Source organism: Eretmochelys imbricata, chromosome 6 (assembly GCF_965152235.1).
Source record: "Eretmochelys imbricata isolate rEreImb1 chromosome 6, rEreImb1.hap1, whole genome shotgun sequence".
Taxonomy (NCBI): Eukaryota; Metazoa; Chordata; order Testudines; family Cheloniidae; genus Eretmochelys; species Eretmochelys imbricata.
Genome location: NC_135577.1, coordinates 5,568,087 through 5,588,441, shown reverse-complemented (window position 1 = coordinate 5,588,441; position 20,355 = coordinate 5,568,087). Strand labels below are relative to the sequence as shown.

Below are 20,355 nucleotides of genomic sequence, written 5' to 3'. Positions count from 1 at the left end.
TATTTTAAAAATGTATAAACAAAGCAGAGCTTTATGTGAATAAAACGGTATTAATACTTGCTTTACATTGTTTATACTTTAAAAATTAGCATAAAAACAGATACTCTAGCCAAACGGCTGTCTTCCTTCTTGCAATTGTCTAAAAATAAAACTGTCTCTAACTTGTTACATCCAAACTAAAAGAACGAACTTGTTTTCTTCCACAATATCCATTTGTTCTTGTGTCCACATTGGTATTGAGTTTAAATAATTCCTCTCCCTCCATGCTATTTATCATTTACCTAGATTTCGGTAAGGCGTTTGATATGGTGCCACATGGGGAATTATTAGTTTAATTGGAAAAGATGGGAATCAATATGAAAATTGAAAGGAATAAGGAATTGGTTAAAGGGGAGACTACAGCGGGTCATACTGAAAGGCGAACTGTCAGGCTGGAGGGAGTTACCAGTGGAGTTCCTCAGGGATCGGTTTTGGGACCAACAGCAATTGTCCTTGAAGCCAAATGCCAGAGCATCTTGCCAATTCTACGTAGTGTCACAGACCCTCATTCGTGGATCTTGAAAACAGCAATTTCTAACGTTATATTTTCTGTACGCAGTCCAATACAATGTAACGTCACTTGGAGTAGCTGAGTCAGAGAACTAAGGATAATGATACAGAGAATTCATTCTGCCATCTGCTGTTTATTGGTTAAAATATAATAATGATTATAATTACCAAGAAAAAATCTTTCTGTATAGCACCCTTTTAAAGGCATCATATGCCTCCTTGTTTCTCAGGCTATAGATCAGGGGGTTCAACATGGGGATCACAAGGGCATAAAACACAGAGGTAACCTTGTCTTGGTCCATCAAATAGCTGGAACTGGGTCTTAAATATATACATATCAGTGTCCCATAAAACATAGTGACGACTGTGAGGTGGGAGGTGCAGGTGGAAAAGGTTTTGCGTCTCCCCTTGGCAGAATGGATCCTGAGAATGGCCACGAGGATGCACACGTAGGAGATTAGGACACCCAGGAAAGCAGTCGTGACAATTACAGTCGAGAAAGTGAAAAGTACAAGGTCAGTGACCTGGGTGTCAGAGCAGGACAGCTTCAGCATGGGGGGGCATGTCACAGAAGAAATGGTTGACAATACTGGAGCTGCAGAAGGACAGACTGAATATAAATAGAGTTTGCACAATTGAATTCACAGAGCCACAGGCATATGTGCCAGCCACCAACTGGACACAGTGTCTCTTGGGCATAATGGTTCTGTAGAGCAGTGGATTACCGATAGCTTTGAAGCGGTCATACGCAATCACAGCCAGGAGGCAACTTTCACTGGTCACAAAGAAACAGACGAAGAATAGTCGTGCCGCACATTCAATGAAAGGAATGGTTCTCGTCTCTGCTACCAAGGTCATGAGCAGCCTGGGAGCTATGGCTGTGGAATATCCAATATCTACAATGGACATCTGGCTTAGGAAAAAGTACATGGGGGTATGAAGCCGGGTTTCAACCATGATTAACGCTATCATCCCAAGATTCCCCATCGGGCTGACCACATACATCACTAGGAACAACATAAAGAGGGGGTCTGTAGATCTGGATGAACATCTGAATCCTACAAAAATGAACTCTGTCACCGTGGTGTGATTTCTCTCTGCCAATTATTCCAGAAACTCTCTCCTCTGCTGGTGAAAAATAAAAATAAGGATTACAATTAATCAGGGGCCAATAAAGTATTGAGTACAGATGCCTCATATTCCCTGTGATTATACACCGTTTCATAGGAACAAACATAATACATCAAAGGACACTCCTAGGGAATGTTCTCTTTGTATTACCCACATGCTTTCCATTAGAGATACGATATGTTCTAGCTACAGAAATATTGTATACTCTGTGTTAATATGCATGAAACCATCCAGTGGGTCAAATCTTCTATAAAATAAGAGATATATAGATTGGGAGTGTTTAGTTTAGAAGGGAGGCAAAAAATCTTCTCTCAATGTTCCCAAATAATCAATGCTATAGAGTTTATTCATTGCCATTGATTTTCTTTTCCTAATCCAAACAACCTCAAAGGGCACAAGGGATGCTCATTGCCCCTTTTATATAGGTGCCTAAATAGAAATTTAGGTGCCTAATATGAGGCAGCCCCAGCGGAAAAGTTTGGTATCACTGTCTATGTAGCCTTAAAGTGTCACAGTCCTATTGAAGTTAGTGTATGTTTTACAGACATTCTTTGTCACCATGTGCATTATTTTTCCTCCCCTTTACAAATCCTCCCAGAGGTACTAACATTTGTAAGTGGTGTGGACTGTAACTGATTCTATGGTTACTTTTGACTCTCAGATTCCCAGAGCCTAGAAATGAGAAAATGCATCTCCTAGGGATAAATACTAAGTCAACCTGTGGAACTCCTTGCCAGAAGATGTTTTGAGGGCCAAGACTATAGCAGGGTTCAAAAAAGAACTAGATAAGCTCATGGAGGATAGGTCCATCAATGGCTATTAGCCAGGATGGGCAGGGATGGTGTCCCTAGCCTCTGTTTGCCAGAAGCTAGGAATGGGCGACAGGGGATGGATCACTTGATGATTGCCTGTTCTGTTCATTCCCCCTGGGGCACCTGGCACTGGCCACTGTCAGAAGACAGGAGACTGGGCTAGATGGACCTTTGGTCTGACCCAGTATGGCCGTTATGTTTCTATGGAATTTCACTGTCACATTCACAAAGCGATGCTCAAAAGATAATAATAATGACATTTCTTACCAGTCATGGTGTAGGTGTACACTCAGTAAATTCCATTGTGGTTTGTATTTGGTGGAGGAAGTGATGGGCTGGTTTGGCTCCCAATAACTGATGAGGAGGTGTCAATTCCAGGAGAGGCAAAGCTGCTTTTGTAGTGAGCCAGCCACTCCCAGTCCCCATTCAACTCCAGTGACACCATCAGAGGACCCAACCACATCAGCCACACCATCAGGGGCTCATTCACCTGCAGGTCTACTAATGTGATATATCCCATCATGTGCCAGCAATGCTCCTCTACCATGTACATTGGCCAAACTGGACACCTCTTCATCAATTATTGGGAGTGGACCACATCCACCCTGACTGAATTGGCCCTGCAAACACTGGTTCTCCACTTGTGAGGGAACTCCCTTCTCTTCATGTGTCAGGATAACAATGCCTGCATCTGTAATTTTCACTCCATGCATCTGATGTAGTGGGTTTTTTACCCACGAAAGCTTATGCTCAAATAAATCTGTTAGCCTTTAAGGTGCCACTGGACACCGTGTTCTTTTGTGGATACAGACAAACATGGCTACCCCCTGATAGAATGTCAGAAGAGATCATTCAAATGTCTTTGATGTCTCCTGGAGGCTGGGGATAATAAATCATAGATTCCAAACAGAACAGCTCTAACAGGAGAGATTGAGGGAGAACCACACAAGAATATTGCATATTTCAGCAACTAGAGTGCCCACAGGAGAGGTGGGAGACCCCTGGTGAAATCTCTTCTCCTTTGAGGTGGAAGGGGTAGGCATCTGGATGCTCAGAAAGAAGTAGCAGTGTGCATCCTCAGAGGCTGAAACAGGCACAAAGGAGCTTTTACTGGAAAAATGTAGGTGCCAAGTGAGTTTAGGCATCTATGGGGTTTGGCCTCAGCTGAGAGGTGATTTCAGGAATAGCAATGGGGCCTGGTTCTGGACTGAGATGCCCAAAGTGTCAATTAGATTTAGGAGTACAGGTTTCATCTCTGCCACGTGCCAACACTTAGATCTGGCCTACAGCCGAAAGATTTACAGGTGTTGCTATATCTGTTAGGGATGTGCTTCTCCTCTGATATACTGGTATAAGCATCGGTGTGGATGAAGTTATATCAATATAAAGGTGCCATATACTGAATAGGTCCATAGATTATAGGCCAGACAGGAGCACTGTAACCAGCTAGTCTGACCTCCTGCGTAATACAGGCCATAAAGGAAATGTTGAAAGGATCGACTCAGGTGAATCCCCAATCTGTGCATCTCCACCTCCATTAGCAGGGATCATGGACCAGCCATTGCACCACAGAGCTACCTATCGCATTGCATTAGTGCTTCCTCCCTCGTGCTACCCTAGAACAAAACACCTTTACCCTGCTGTAGCTGAGTCTATTCTACAGGGCAGAGCTGAGTGACATTCAGAATTTCCATGCCATGGGAAAAACTGACTTGGGATGCAAACCAATGTTGACAAATCAAGGAAAAAAGTTAAAATATTAACATTTTGTACAGAATGGAAATTCTGAAAAATGTCCATTTGCAAATGTCAAAATCTTTGGTTTTCAAATTTTTGATCAGCATGAAACATGTGGACGTTCCAAAATTGAAATGCTTCCTGTCGGTGTATTGACCTGACTTAAAAGGCTGCTGCCTGCCTCAGATTGAAATGTATTTAGTTGGAAAGTTTCAGCCTGTTCTGCCATTTCTGAGACCAAAGCTAGGGGAAAAGACATTGTTGTACCCACATTAAAAAAACCCACACCCTACGACAGATGACTTTTCCTCTGAAAAGCTCTGGTGACCCCAAACTTTGCAGCAGTGACATGAAATTTGACAGGGCAGTGCCTTATACCAATCTCATGAAAATCTGCACAAATTTGACCCTATAAAAATTGCTGCTCACACAGGATCAATCGAGATTTGCTAGAGCTTCCCAGTTTAATCCCCCCAAGATTCCATCTGCCCTAGGCAGGCAACATCCCAGGGATTCCAGGGGCTGAACAGGGGATTTTCCCAGCAATTGCAGTTCTGGGCTGCTGCAGGGTTTCAAACTGAGCACCCAAAATTAGTGGCAAGGTTTGACCTTAATTTCTCTGTGCCTCACTTCCCTACCTCACAGGGGCATTTTGAAAATAAATTCAGACACTACAGTGATAAACACCCTGGAAAAGCACATGAGCAAATTATGAATTCTGTCTCCAGAGCAAGGCTGGAAGAGTTTAAATAAGGCCTGGTGTAGAAGGGATCTGCAGGGCCCTCTTAGCTCCTGCCAGGCTGACAAAGTCCCTAGGAGACCCTGGGGTTCAATAATCACTGGTGTCATTCATTTACAGGTTCTGTTCCCACCACCTTTTCACCATACACAGCTTTAGGTTCCCATGTCAACCTAGGAGAGATGCACTATCTCTGCCTCCACTCCCTTACTCTCCCCCACTTTTGGTGGCTGTTCTCCCAGCCTTTTCTATAGCCCCAGGCTAATTGGGTGGGTAACCGTCTCCCATTCACCAATTAGGTGCAGGTTTTTCTAGCCAGATCCAATTTGCTTCCCTTAATGGGAGCTGGCCTGACAGAGGGCTGAGTCAGCAGCTCTTGCCCAGCTCTCCATCACACCTGGGCCCACACATTGAATGATGAGTTTAAAACAAAATACTGAAGAGCTGCTCACAAAGTGGGCACTGTTCATTCTCTGCACTCAAGCTGGCTGGGAACTTTTTAATAAAATGGATTTTCCACCACAAATATGGATTTGCCAAATAGGAATCTTTTAATTGGAATGTCTCAGTTTTGATTCAACATTTCTCAGGTTCAGGGTGGAATTTCTGATTAAACTCCAGAGACATAGAGAGAGCAACTCCAAAATAGCCAAATCCCAGCTAGCAGGGCACGCACCTGCGATGTGGGAGACCCTTATTCAAGTCACTTCTCTGCCTAATTAAGAGCAGGGAAATAGATCTATGTTTCCAATATCACAGGGGAGTGCCCTAATGTCTGCCCTGTTTTCTATTCTACGGTGCATCTCTGTCTCTCAATCTCTCCTGTTGGATGAATAATAAAGGATTCATTGGGACACACAAAGAGAAAGTCTATCTTGATAGCCCAGTGATTGTAAGCCTGATCTGGGATGTGAGAGACCCAAGTCCAAGTTCCTGATTTGGAATGGGGAAGAAGGAGTTGTGATCAGCTTGGTGGGGGAGATAGTGAGTTTGGGGAGAGTTAGGTGTGGCCTGGGGAAGAGCATCCACAAGAAACTGGGTTTGCCTAGAGGGAAGAGAGCTATGGGGAATGGTACTGCAGGTGATGGACATGGATGATGACAAACGGATGCACCCCTTTCTATAAGTGTTACTAGAGTCTCTCCAGCATCCTTTCTCCCGCAACCTTTTCTGTGGTGGTAAAGTCATCCTGACCCACCAGGCAATTGCTTGGTGGCATTTTGAGTGGTAGTATCTGGGGCTTATCTGGAGGGCCAAGTCACATTAGTGGCTGTCAGCGAGTCTCCCTGGAACTGTTGAAAATCCACCAGTTCATCCCTTAACCTAGATGAGTACCCTAACCACTGGGCTACTGGTTATTCATGGGTCAAGCTTCTCTATCTCTCACTTTCTGTGAAGTTTTTGCAGAAGACCTGGTTTCATCCCAATGTAGAATGGGAAAATATTTTGAAATCTTGAATATGTTCAGGAGACAGGAAATCCTTTTCCAACCTATATCTACTCTGTACCCACTTATAATATTACCACTTAAAATAATTATCCTTTAAAACAATTGTCAAAGTTAGGTTTTTCGGCCTACACCACTTCCGTAGAGATTGAGGAATACCCAAGCTGAAATCACACCTTGGAATGGTGCATAGATATACCCAATGAGGGGTGGGGGGATGATTTTTAGAACTTCTTATGGTCCTTATGTTAGCTATCACTTATGGTCATCTACATGTATTATTGCCCTTTGGTGCTCATGACTCTCTAAAGTTGAGCAGATCTTTCCATTTAATATTAAGCCTTCAGGAAGAAAAAAGACTTTCAATGACATGAATGTCTCTACAGGTACGTATTAGCCCTGCAACATCTTTCTGCTGGGGATTCCCAATGTTAGACACAGATCCTTTGTAGGACTTTTGCTTTGAGTTTCAGTGGTGCCAAGTGCCATCAACTCCCACTGACATTGATGGGAGCCAGAAGAGAAAACCAGTGTAAATGAAAATGTTCTATACCATTCATTATTGTCTATACATTTACAAGAGATGATTTAACCCCTTTCCAAACTAATCTGATTTAACCACAGAGAGGGTGGGCAGGAGAGACATGGATGGCAAAGCCCTGTGCCCTAAGGGATATTTCTGGCATGGGAACGATTCAGATTTGGACAGTCTCTCGTATTGTGGCAGAATCTCTGCACATATTTAATTGAATGCAAAACAATGCACAGTGTGCTGTGTTTCTGTAAGGAGACAGTGCACCATCTCCAGGGGGAAGTGTGTACATAACCCATAATACATTCCCCAAGACACACTATTTCACAGGAGCAGTCAGAGTTGTTACAAGGAATCTACACATGCTTCCTTTTTGGCTCCAGTTTATTTGCAAATTTAGATTTTCCACCCACCCCGCCTTATACCATGGTGACACAGTTGATTTTTCTGGGATTCATGGACCACCCAGAGCTGCAGGTCCCACTCTTCATGTTGTTCCTACCGAGCTATGTTATCACACTGGTAGGGAATCTTGGGATGACTGTTTTAATCAGGATTGACTCCCATCTTCACACCCCTCTGTGCTTCTTCCTCAGTAATCTGTCCATTGTCAATGTTGGTTATTCCTCTGTCATTGCACCTAAGGTGCTCATGACTTCTGTAGCAGAGAGTAATAGAATCATTTCATTCCCTGAGTGAGCTGTGCAATTTTTCTTTGTCTGTGTCTTTGTGACCAATGAATGATGCCTCCTGGACACCATGACCTCTCAACGCTTCACAGTCATCTGTAACCCACTGCTCTAGAGGGTCATCATGACCAGGAAACTCTGTGTGCTGATAGTCATTGTGTCTTTGTGAATTCAATGGCCCGAACAATTTGTATATTCAGCTTGTCTTTCTCTTACCCCAGGGTCAGCAATCATTTCTTCTCTGACATCCCTCCCCATCCTTAAGCTGTCCTGCTCTGACATACACAATGCAATGATGTTATTCATTTCACCTTGTCAACTATATTTGTCAAGATTACTATGCTAGTTGTTCTAGATAGTCTCTTATATGTACAGCCTCGTCGCCACCTGTGGTCAGATGTTGGCTGTGTGTGTGTTCGTTCAGTGTGCTGTCCCAGCTCTGTGGAGATAGCAGACCTCAATTAAACAGCCCAAGAAATCCACAGACTCAATTTTCAGTGAAGGCACCTGGCCAGGTTTACTGTCAATAGAGCACAGTAATAGTATCTGGATGGATAGTCAGACCTGTATGCTTGTATCAATGGACGTAACTCAGTCAGTGGTGGGACTCTCCACTGCTCCCTAGGCTGGCCAAAGACACTCCCTCTGAGATACATCTTTATACACAAATACAAACAAGTGACGTATTGCCCCTGACGTATCAGAGTGACACCCTCTGACGTATTAGGGTGCCACCCATTGATGGATCCAAGGGCTGCCCATTACCTTGTACATGTTGGTTTGATTAAAACATCTCTATCCATCATGCTGTCATCCTGACCTTATCCTTAAGATGGCTCAGCGTGCTCCTGTTATCTCTGGGGAATGTGTTTGGTATCGAGGTGTTCTGGTACCGCCTTTCTGGAATGTGCTGGCGTATATACTTGTGCCTAAGCACTACTTAAGCTCGTGTGATTCTGCAATATCAGCCCTCTTCTTGCCAGATTCTGTGAACGGGGCCTGCCTCTTGCTCACAGCTTGGCTTTGCTTTAGATCTGCAAAGTTTTGGTTACTTTAGCTCAGGCTTTAGGCCTCACACCAGGACTCTGATACACGGCCTTATGTTTCAGGCCGTCTTCTTAATACACCATCCTGAAGATCCACTCAAACCCGTTTGTACCTGTGCCTCTCACCTGACAGCTGTCACTACCTTCTACAGTACTCTGATTTTATGTATTTACGACCCAGTTTTGGCTACACCTTGGACCAAAACAATGTCATCTCTGTGTTCCCTATGCTGAACCCTCTGATCTACAGCCTTAGAAACATGGAGTGAAGGACGCCTTTAGAAAGATGATATACAGGACGATATTTTCTCAATAAATGTAGTTATTGATTTTTTAAAAAAATCAATAAACAGCTGTGAGAGTGGGGGCAAGTTCTCTGGATCACCATCCTGATTTCTCAGGTTGCAGCATTTCTTTGAATTGCACAAAAATGGTTGTGCATAATGCAGGCCCGTTAATATTGGCAATCCCAAGAGCAACATAGGACAGGAAGTGACCCCCGAGGTCACTGAGTCCAGTCTACTGCTGTTGCAGGCAGCAACGTGATATAATCCCATTCATAAACTTATTCAACTCCACTTTAAATCAAGTTAGGTTGTATAACTACACTAATTCTAGTGGGAGGCTGTTCCTGAACCTCCCTCCTCTGATGGTTAGAAACTTTCTTCCACTTTCCAGACTAACTTTAGTGATGGGCATTGTATACCCGTAAAGAATAAACAGGCCAGGGCTAGCTGACCCTGGTTTCAATCCACTGACCACTGGGTTATTATGGGAGTAGCACACTTCCAGCATTCTACTTACAGGGCGTCTGCAGTTTGTTGTATTCAGTAAGGCTAGACCTCATGAGATTCTGTTTTTAAATCACAGGCCTCTTATTCTTGATTTAAAGGTGAATTGCAGTTACCATTAGTGCATTAGGTTGGGTGTCCTCTGTAGATTGAAACTCAGGTAAAAGGATGCTGAAATCATACAAATACCTGAGCTGTTCTGAAATTGCATCTCAGTAGAGGATGCTGTTAAATATACAGGCCCATCCATTTTATATTCTCTTTTGTTAGACTGTGCTCAACTCCTGGTATGCTAAGATCACACAATCTCAATTCTAGCACTACTGTGACAGAATTGTAAGGAGTCTAGGACTGCAGAGAACAGTACATGTCAATCCTGTGGGATCAGAGAGAGAACTCAGGGCCTGGTATGTGGAAAATATTTCCATCAAACTTCATAGACCATGTGAGGTTCACTCTGATCCCAGTGCAGACTCAGATATGGACCTATACAGAGTCAAGGAGGGTTGTGGACAAAGCTGACAATGCAGATGATTCTTAGGGAGAACTGATTAAACAACATCAGAATAACCACTGCATGGGCCTCTGACAAAATGCCAAGATGGAAACAGACCATCATCTAATATACCACTATTTTCATTCTCCAATGACCTAATGTTGGGGGAAGATTATCCCATATGTACCTACTATGAGCTGCTTCCGCTTTCCTTAGAAGCATCTGGTATAAGCCACTGTCATAGACAGGCTATTGGACTAGATAGACCTTGTGTCTGATCCTGTCTGGCAATCCCCATGTTTCTATGAGACCGAGGGGAACTGGCAGCTTCTACAGGTTAGTTCAGTCATGGAACAAGAGTCTGCCCAAGAACTTCCCCAAACTCTGCAGGGGTATGGTTAGGATTAAGGTTAATGTCGAGAAGCTATGAACATCAGACAATTCACACTTGCCCCTGTGGGTGGATAATTTGATGTGCATCTGTAACACCGACAGGCCCCAGTCTTCAGCGGTCGGGATTGAATTTGGTAACTCTGCAGCTTAGTACATGAGCCTCTACCACATGAGCTAAAAGCCACATGGCTCTTAAATAAGGATGTAGAGTAGACTCATTAAACTCTCTCTAAGTGGTCTCAATGCCAGCAGATGGGACAGAGCACCACACCCAGGCGGTGTGTGGGTTACATATCTACACCAGGTTACAAGTTAAGGACATGATCTGCCAATTGGATAGAACAAGCCAGACTGCTGCCCCAATAAGGGGCGTTTGCCCCTAAGTCATTTATGTGCCTTGGGAAATCCTATGGTCATAAGGGCCAGATCTTCTTCTTGTATAAATGTGTGTAGCCCCACTGACGTCAATGGAATGACACCAGTTTTGACTAGTTATGGTTCTGGCCCAATGCGTTCAGTAGCGCTCCACCTATTTACGTTGGGGTCTCACGCATTAGCACTAATGGAGCTAATGCTGATTTTCACCTGCTGGGGATCTGGCCCCATTGACTGCAATGTAGTGATGCTAGCTTACACCAACTGGAGCTGGAGCGCCATTGATTTCAGTTTGTATCTGTGAGGTTTTTGTTGAGGTTGATGGATTTCCACTCAATTTAGCCGTATGGAATTGATTTCAATGGGGCAAAGATGATTTACACCCACTGGCAATATAGCAACATTAATTTAAGTGGCACTCCATCAAGTTACATTACATTAGCTGGGGTTTCTGCCCCTTTGGCATCAATGTGGTGATGCTGATTTACACTAGCTTAGAATCTGGCTGAGTGCATTTCACTTCACCATCAGTTTCAATACTGATTTGTATTAATGTTGAATTAACATAAAACATTCTGAGGATTGCACTGTTTCTTCCAGATTAAATAAGAGATTCTGCTTATTTCCCTAACATAGTTTTGTGGCTTTTTAATGGCAGATTTTTATGCCCTTACCCACACTTTTTCAGAAGGTGGGAGTCCTCATGAGACCACTCTCACAGTAAGGGGCTATTCAGTGTAAGGACAACAGAATCAATCCTATAGTTTCGAGATGCTCTAACATGTTGTTATGTATGGGATAAAGCCCCTTCTTGTCTGTCTTGTGCACATTAAAATTTTTAGTTTATTTGAAACCTAAGCTGATCTGGCTTTACTTGCACTGAGTAGAACTTGATCTCATTGGGGCTCCTGCTATGAGTAAGTGCTAGTCAATGTGAGCAAGGATCATAGACTCATGCCCGCACTGACCTGGTTTGATTTGTCATGGCTTTGGACACAATGGGCCAAATATAGCCCTGGCATAAAAGAATGATGCCAGAGATGAATTTGGCCCAAAAGCGAAGATATTGAAAGGGGAAAAAAAGGGAAAGAGTAAATGCTATTGTCCAGCACTGGTTATGCCAGTAATGTTCATATTGACATAATTCTCCAAAGATTGGAGAACTATGTAGATAGCATCCATTATTATGGATTATAATAAGCTGCTGTGGGCCTCATTAAAATGTTGTTTTTTGAGCAATTCTGTTGTTATCTAATTGGGCAAGAAAACATATTGGGAATGGTTAGGAAAACAACATATGAGTCATGATACAGAAATAATGTCAATATTAACACTTGCTCTGCCAGAGTAATGAATAAGTAAACCTATTTGTAGTGTAACTGAAGTTAAGACAATTTGCCAAGACAATTTGTACAGTGGCACCTTCTCCCAGAGAACAGCTGTGTATAAAAAATAGAGCTGCCCCTTCTCATTCAAATCAATCTGAAAAAAACTATACCAGCCCCCTTGTCATTCATTAAGGACCAGAGCCATTGACCACTGGGCTCAATGGAGTCTCTCTAGTGCATATTAGTTCAGCACCATAGATCTCAGTCCTGGACATTTTTATGGGAGTGCTTCAATTTACTTCTTTATCTTCTCACCAACCTATGAAAGAGTTTCTCTGGTGATCATGAAATTATGTCAAGGGTCTGCTTTGTTTGGCTTTCTTTGGACTTTGCAAACCCTGAGACAGATTCATCCCAGAAGTAACTCCATTGACTTGCAAGTATGATGTGGGGACAGATAAAGGATACATGTAGTCCAATCAATTTATAAAGATGTACGATTGTGATGTACTAGTACCCATTATGAAGTACTAGTGTGATGTGGCTATCAATATTCATAGCACTAGAAAGCTTGCTCACACACTGACATTTGAATATTCATCTGCTCTGGTTAGTCCAGGGAAGTTTTCTCTGAATCATCAATCACTTAAATCCACTTCTTGTGCTCCTAGGAATACTACTTATGATTTTTCCATATATGTGCAAAATGGAAAGAAGCTACAGTGCCATAATTAAAAAGACATCAGAGTTACTCTATTGATTAACATTGTGATGTTCTTAAACTGGCAATACGTGTGTGGGCCAAACTCATTTGGCTGCCAATGCTATTTTCCTTTCAACACTTTAATACTGGTCCAGGATTGGAAACCCCATAGTGCAATCAACAACTGCCCGTGAGCAAATGCACATTTTCAATGAGCAGTTAGACATCCAGTTCCCTGGACAACTCCCTGGAATGGGAGTTTGGTGCCTTTTGAATATCCCCACTTAAACTCCTGCAGACTGAGCCAAATATTGACTGAAGTCAATCGGAGTCTTTTCATTGGCTTCAATGAGCTTTGGATCTGTTCCTGGCTGGGGGTGGTTGAAAATTTTCCATCTAAACTTTCTGTTGATGCGGGCGGGAGGCGGGAGGCGGGAGGCGGGAGGGGGAAGCAGTGGTTGCCTGGTAGGGGTATCTGGCCATCCGCAGCGGCTGATCATGAGGTCACCTGACAGAGAGTAAGATGCTTATAAAAGGGCAAAAGCTGCTCAATTTGGGCTCTACCTGACCATGTTTGACCAGCTCAAACTGAGAGGAGCTGCGTGTAGGAGCTAGATGAGGAGGGAGAGGAGCAGTCTTTCTGAACATAGATGTATAAACAAGGGGACTCCCAAGGAAAGGATGAGCTAGTGAGGCCCATTGAAGTTAGGATGTGTGTCCTTTTCTAAATGAGCTTGTGCTTTACTGGTGAAGTGTTAGCTCTGCCGTGTTAGATTCCTGTTCAGAGTGTCTCTCTCTGTGTATTATATTCTTTACACATGCTGTGTGGCCCTATGGGAGAGTTCAGCTGTAACCCAGAAGGCTCACACTGTTTGGTGGCATTCTAGGACAGGGGGTGTTTAAGCTATGGTAGAGTCTGAAAAGTCATCCCTGAGCCCAGGGACTAGGCAGCTAGATAGCAGGTTCTAGCTCTCCAGAAAGGGCGCTAGGCAGAGGGCCTGCACCCTATTGTGTGCCTAGGAACCCCAAGACTGCAGCAGTGACTGGCTCCATTCAATCTCTGGCACCTTAAAACAACTGGGGATCCAAGATGGGATTCCCCTCAACACAAGTCGGTGGATGTCCAGCAAAGGGAGTCAGAGGGGAACTGTGACAAATGCTCCCTTACAATAGTGCACAGACTCTCCCCGAGTTACGCAAATCCGAGATTACGGAAAAAGTTCCGTAAACTAGAAATAGGAGTTTCTTTGGGTTTTTTTTTGCACGTAATGGTCGGAGATACGTTTCCGACTTACGCAAAACTCGAGGTACACAAGGCATTCTGGAACGGAATGCTTGCGTAAGTCGGGGAGCGTCTGTATTCTTTGCAGCCTCGCAGTCATTCCTGAACATGGGAAACTGAATTTTCAAGATTAACGGTCTTGGATTCCTTTTTTTTTTTCGAACAAGCCACAGAATACAGTTAAAACAAAGAAATCAGAGCTATGACACAGAGAATTCACTATTAATTCATCACTTGTTTATTGATAAGCACAAATCCCAATAATTATATTAACTGAGAACAAACCTTCCTGTTTATCATCCTTCTAAAGGCATCCTTCACCTCCTTGTTCCTCAAGCTGTAGATCAGGGGATTCAGCATGATAATTATGAGTATATAAAACACAGAGATGATCTTGTCTGGGTCTGTGGTGTAGTCGGAACTGGGTTGTAAATACATGAAGATCACAGTCCCGTAGAAAATTGTTACGGCCATCAGGTGGGAGGCGCAGGTGGAGAAGGTTTTGCGTCTGCCCTTGGCAGAGTGGATCTTCAGGATGGCAATGAGGATGTACATGTAGGAGAATAGTACAATGAGAATCATAGTCATGACCACTATAGTGGACAAGGTGAAATACACTGTGTCAGCGTTGTGGGTGTCGGAGCAGGACAGCTTAAGGATTGGGGGGATGTCACAGAAGAAATGGTGGATGACATTGGAGTCACAGAAGGACAGGGCAAATTATAAATGGAGTCTGAAGAACCACGTTCACAAAGCCACATATGTAGGAAGCAACCGCTAGTAACACACACAGTATCGTTGACATGACGAGGCTCTAGAGCAAGGGGCTACCGAGGGCTAGGAAGTGATCAGATGCCATTACCTCCACCAGGCAAAGCTTTCTTGGTCAGAAAGTTACAGACAAAGGAAACCTGTGCTGTGCATGAGGCGAGAGAAATGGGTTTGCCCTGAACCCCAAAAGTCATCAGCAACCGAGGCATTACCGACGTCAGCAAGAGACAAACTGCTGAGGAAATAGTTCCTGGATGTGTGGAGTCCGGAGTTGAACCTGATCAAGGCTATCATCCCTAGATTCCCCGCCAGGGTGATAACATAGATCATTGGGAACAACTCAAAGAGGGGGACCTGAAGCTCCGGAACATCCATGAACCCCTGGAAAAGGAAGTCTGTAACCACGGTGTGATTTCCCTCCGCCATTTCTTCCACCCATGATCTCCTCCTTTACAGGGGAAAAGTGAAACATACAATTAAACAGGAGCCAAGAAAGGACCAAGAGCGGATCCTTCACACGCATTCTGACTCCCCTCGGCCTGAGCCGCCGCAATGTACTTGTCATTCCCTATGCTCCCTAGCTGCAAATTGGACATGGGCCCAGGCTCCCTCCTACCTGGAGCAACTCAGACTGCCTGGTCCAATTAACTCCTCCTTGTACTAGCTGGGCAAGGTGACAGGAAACAAAATGTGAAGTGCCTGGCTGCTCTATGGCATCCTGGAAGGGGAAACCCCCCCCACAGAGCTCTGATTAAGATGAATGGGACTGTTAATACTTCTCAGAGCTATTGTTTTAGGCAGCCTGCAGACACAAGCAGATGGCACTGCATTGGCTATGCATTGAAGGTCAATTCCACAAAGGGCTGGACACCTGAGGCCTATTTAATGAAAGTGGAGATTCTGGGCCAACATTCTGGAAGCAACAGGGTGAATTCCATGGCAAACTTTGTGACCACAGAATCACACTAGTGCAGAAGGACTTGAACTAGCTGAAGATTTATTTAAAGTTTTTTTTTTTTTTCTGATGTTAAGGTGTCAAGAAGGTAGACATTTATCAGCTGAGAAAGATAAAATCACCTTTGTACGGTAGCATTGATCCAATATTGTGCTCTGATATTTTTCATTGAAACTGTATTAATACAAGATAAAAAAGAACCCCCATGAATGAGGTTGGGTAGCGGGTCAACTCTTGAATCCTGGAGGAAGCTGCATTTGAGTGTTCTTCTGTGGTTTCTGTCCTCTCACTATTACTCACCATGGTCTAAACCCTATTATCCCTTGGCTCAAGTCCATCTAGCAGAGCTTAAATGTAAGGCATTTCCAAGGGGGTAGAAAGGATCCTAACGACAGCTGCGTAAAATTCTTTGGCTGAAACGTTTTTTTCAGAGAAAAATGCGGATTCAGCTACACCAGAATGTTTGCAAAATTGTATTGGGTTCTTAAGGATGGGAAAAACATCAAATAAATTCATTTCCCCACTGATAAACCTTGCTGTTCAGTGTCCCACCTCTGTACGGAGGGGTGAAAGGAGAGCTCCAAATCAGTGTTGGTGAGAACAGGGTCTTGTCTGCACTGGGAAGTTATTCCTGAGCAAGGTAATAGGTGAATGTAAGGCACTAGAGCTATTCTGGAATAGCTCCTGGTATGGACCCTCTTAATCCACTGGATTAAACTAAACTGGACAAAGAAAAGTGGCCACATAGGGAGTTACATTAGAGTCAGTTACTGCAGAGTCAGTTTCCCATGTTGACCAGCCCTAAAGCAGTAGAATTGTATCACTGGTGAGAATAGGGCTAATCAGTAGATAGCAATGATGAGAAACAAAATGTATGATCAAAAGAGCTGTGTGAATACCTGACTTCTTGGTTTGCTGGCTCTTCTGAAACATAAATGAAAAAATTAGTTTCTGATTGAACCTAATTGATTTTTTTTCCAAATTTTTGGCTGACTGACAAGTTGAATGAAATGTTTTGTTTGATCAGTTGCTGTTTTTCCAATTGTTATATTTTTTTAATAAAATGAAAGTAAATTTTGAAACAGTCTTTTAAATGGGAAACTTAAACTATTTAGACCTTTTTGATTTTTCTGAGGTTTTAGTTCAAAGCTAAACAATTCAGCTCATTTGATACAAATTCATAAAATATTTCAGTTAACCCAAATCTGTGTTGCGCAGAAAAACAAGTATTTTAGCCCAATTGCCCCCCACCCCCAGTTCTACTGAACAATATGTCATGTTGCTCAGAGTAAAACTATCCCAATTCAATTTATTCATGAGGCTCACATTTTCAACAGTGAGGGTGGTTAACCGCTGGAATGAACTACCATGGGAAGTGGTGGATTCTCCAGCTAGAGATGCTGTGAAATCAAGACCCGATGGCTCTCTGGAAGACACACTTAATAAAACACAAGTTAATGGGCTTAATACAGAGGGTAATCGTATCAAAGTGTGACCTGAGTTATACGGTCGGACTAAATGATCTCGTTGTCCCATCTAGTCCTTAAAATGTACAATCAATTTATAGCATTGCTGTTAGTAAACCTATAAAATCACTATATGGCATTGATAACGAGGAGCCCTGTGGCACCTTAAAGACTAACAAATTTATTTGGGCATAAGGTATCATGAGCTGGAACCCAGAAGTGGGTTATAGCCCACGATAGCTTCTGCCCAAATAAATGTGTTAGTCTTTAAGGTGCCACAGGACTCCTCATTGTCTTTGCTGAAACAGACTAACCCAGCTACCCCTCTGAAATATACGGCATTGGTGGGAGTAACATTACATGAGCATTATTATTATTATTATTATTTATTATTAATCCGAACCCCATTCTGTTAGGTGCTGTACAAACATATAACAAAAAGACAATCTCTGGCCAAAGGAGCTTGTAATGTAAGCTTAAAATAAGAGACAAGAGGTACAGATGGAGAACAGAATAAGGTGACAGAAAGATGATTGAGAATAAAGCTGTGTAACAAGTACAGATAGCCTTGTTCAGAATTTGGTTTTTTCAAATAATTTTTATAATTTTAATTGATAATATCAATGTTTATTTTTAAGTCTTTTTGTTTTAAATATTCAAACCTTCACAGTCACAGGAAATTATGGGGGATCAGACATAATTTTTTTTAATGACAGCCAACACTGAGATTCAAAAAGTTAAAGCTTTATAACTGTTAAAACACAAATTGTCAACATCACATGTCAAAATAAATATCCTTAAATACATTCTCAAGCAGCAATTTTTCTTACTCTTGCCTAGCTGTACATTTCAATTATTGAAGGCAATATTTTTTTCATTGGTTTGTGGGGAAATCAACATTTACCAACATTTATTGAGAAAAGTCTATTCCTTCCAAGCCTAAGTATATATGATAACACTGTTGAGAATAGATGTATATAGGACTGGTCTGAGTATAGATGTGATCAATATAAAGACAAGTGCAAAGTACTTCACTCTAGAAGGAAAAATCAATGCACAAATACAATGTGGGGAATAACCAGCTAGGGAGAAGCGCTGCTGAAATGGATCTGAGAGTTCAAGCGGATCACAAGTTGAGTATCAGCCAACAATGAGATGCAGTTGTGAAAAAGTCTGTCTTGGGTGTATTTCCATGAGTGTTGTATGTAAGACCAGGGCAGTAACTGTTTGGCTGTACTTGGCACTGGTGAGGTTGCAGTTGAAGTTCTGTGTCTAGGTTTGGGAGTCACACTTTAGAAAAGATGTGGGCAAATAGGAGAGAGTCCAGAGGGGACCAACAAAAATGACAAAAAGGGTTTACAAAATCTGATTTATTAGGAAAGGTTAAAAAAAATTGGGCATGTCTTCTTTTGAGACAAGACGACTGAGGAGGGACCTGATAGGCTTCAACTACATAAAGGGCTGTTATAAGGGGGATAGAGATTAATTGTGTCAGGCTCACAAAGCGCTTATGAGGCCCAGATGCTAAAGAGAGCAAAAGTATTGAATTTTCATAGTGCAAGTTACATACTGAGTATTAATCATAGCAACACATGAAGAAATTAAAGTTAGAGGCAAGTTTTATTTTATTTTAAATCTCAGATAACCTTTCAGGGCAGCATTTCAAATAGATTCATGGTCAAGAAACAAGGAAGGGTGTCTGTTGCAACAGTCACATAATGACAGGATATTAGGTAACATTGTTCCTCTCAAGCAATTATAAAACATAATTTCCACATGCTACATCAGTTCTTTGAGTTTCATTTAATTCCTGTACAGCATTTGAGATACACAAATGAAGGCAGTGACACATAGACAATACTCCTATCCTTCTTCCAATTGTTTTTCTCAATTGACTGGGATCGTCATGGTGAACAAATTAGCTGAGAATGTTTTTCCAGTCTATCACCCTCTTAAGAGCATCCTTAACCTCCTTGTTCCTCAGGCTGTAAATAAGGGGGTTCAGCATGGGGACCACCAGGGTATAAAACACAGCAGAGATTTTCTCCTGTTCCAGCGAGTAGGTGGAACTGGGTTGCATGTGGCTTAAGCTTACAGGTCCATAGAACATGGTGACAGCTGTCAGATGAGAGGCACAGGTGGAGAAGGCTTTCCGCCTGCCCGTGGCGGAGCGGATCCTCAGGATAGAGAAGAGGATGTACAGATAAGAGATGATGACAGTCAGGAGGGTGGACATGGCAATAACCCCAGAGAACATTACGAGCAAAATCTCATTGATGTGGTTATCAGAGCAGGCGAGCTTCAGCAATGGGTTAGTGTCACAAAAGTAATGATCGATGATCATTGATGATTTCGGCCCACAGAACGACAACCTCAGCAAGCCACATGTGTGGGTCAGTGAGTTCACGAGCCCCCCTACATATGAGCCGGCCACTAGACGAAAACAGACTCTCTTAGACATAACAGCAGTGTACAGCAGAGGGTTACAGATGGCTACATAGCGGTCGCATGCCATCACGGCCAGCAGGAACCCTTCTGTGGTCACAAAAACAACGAAGGAGAAGTGTTGGGCAATACAGGCAGAGTAAGAAATGCTTTTACTCCCCACTAAGAAATTCACCAGCATCCTCGGAGCGAAGACTGAGGAATAGCAAAGGTCAATGACAGACAGGTTACTGAGGAAGAAGTACATGGGGGTATGGAGTCGGGGATCAACCCTAATCAACATGATCATCCCGAGATTCCCCACCAGCGTAAGAATATAGATCACCAGAAACACCGCAAAGAGGGGTATCTGCAGCTCCTCACGATCCGTCAACCCCAGGAGGATGAACTGGGTCACCATGCTGTGATTGCCCTCAGCCATTTATACAGGGGTACATGAAACCATACCTACCGGGATAACAAGAGAAAGCAGCGTGGAAGAAGGAAATTTCATGGCATGAATTAAATCTGAATGACACCACTGGGCTTGAGAGTCGGTAGTGAATATCTTACAGGAAACCAGCCACCCTGATGTCTGGGAAAAGTTGAGATGGACTTTTTGATTTACACTCCCTTTTCATGAGGACTGGGATTTTCAAAGCTGTCTAGGAGATTTTGACATCCCAGTC

The 20,355-nt window shown here is 42.9% G+C and overlaps 1 protein-coding gene and 2 pseudogenes across 1 annotated transcript; all 3 read right to left on the bottom strand.

Annotated features, from left to right (window-relative positions):
* Positions 1–713: 713 nt before the first annotated feature.
* Positions 714–2,766, bottom strand: LOC144266004 (olfactory receptor 5AP2-like; annotated as a pseudogene).
* Positions 2,767–14,314: 11,548 nt separating this feature from the next.
* Positions 14,315–15,247, bottom strand: LOC144266003 (olfactory receptor 5AR1-like; annotated as a pseudogene).
* Positions 15,248–19,160: 3,913 nt separating this feature from the next.
* On the bottom strand, positions 19,161–20,108 carry LOC144266334 (olfactory receptor 5J3-like). Its single transcript, XM_077819784.1, has one exon. It carries the CDS (start codon positions 20,106–20,108, stop codon positions 19,161–19,163), a length of 948 nt encoding a protein of 315 aa, XP_077675910.1.
* Between the last annotated feature and the right edge of the window lie 247 nt (positions 20,109–20,355).

Excerpts from the sequence above, each read along its gene's own strand:
- LOC144266334 (XM_077819784.1), bottom strand. The coding sequence starts at position 20,108 with ATGGCTGAGGGCAATCACAGCATGGTGACCCAGTTCATCCTCCTGGGG.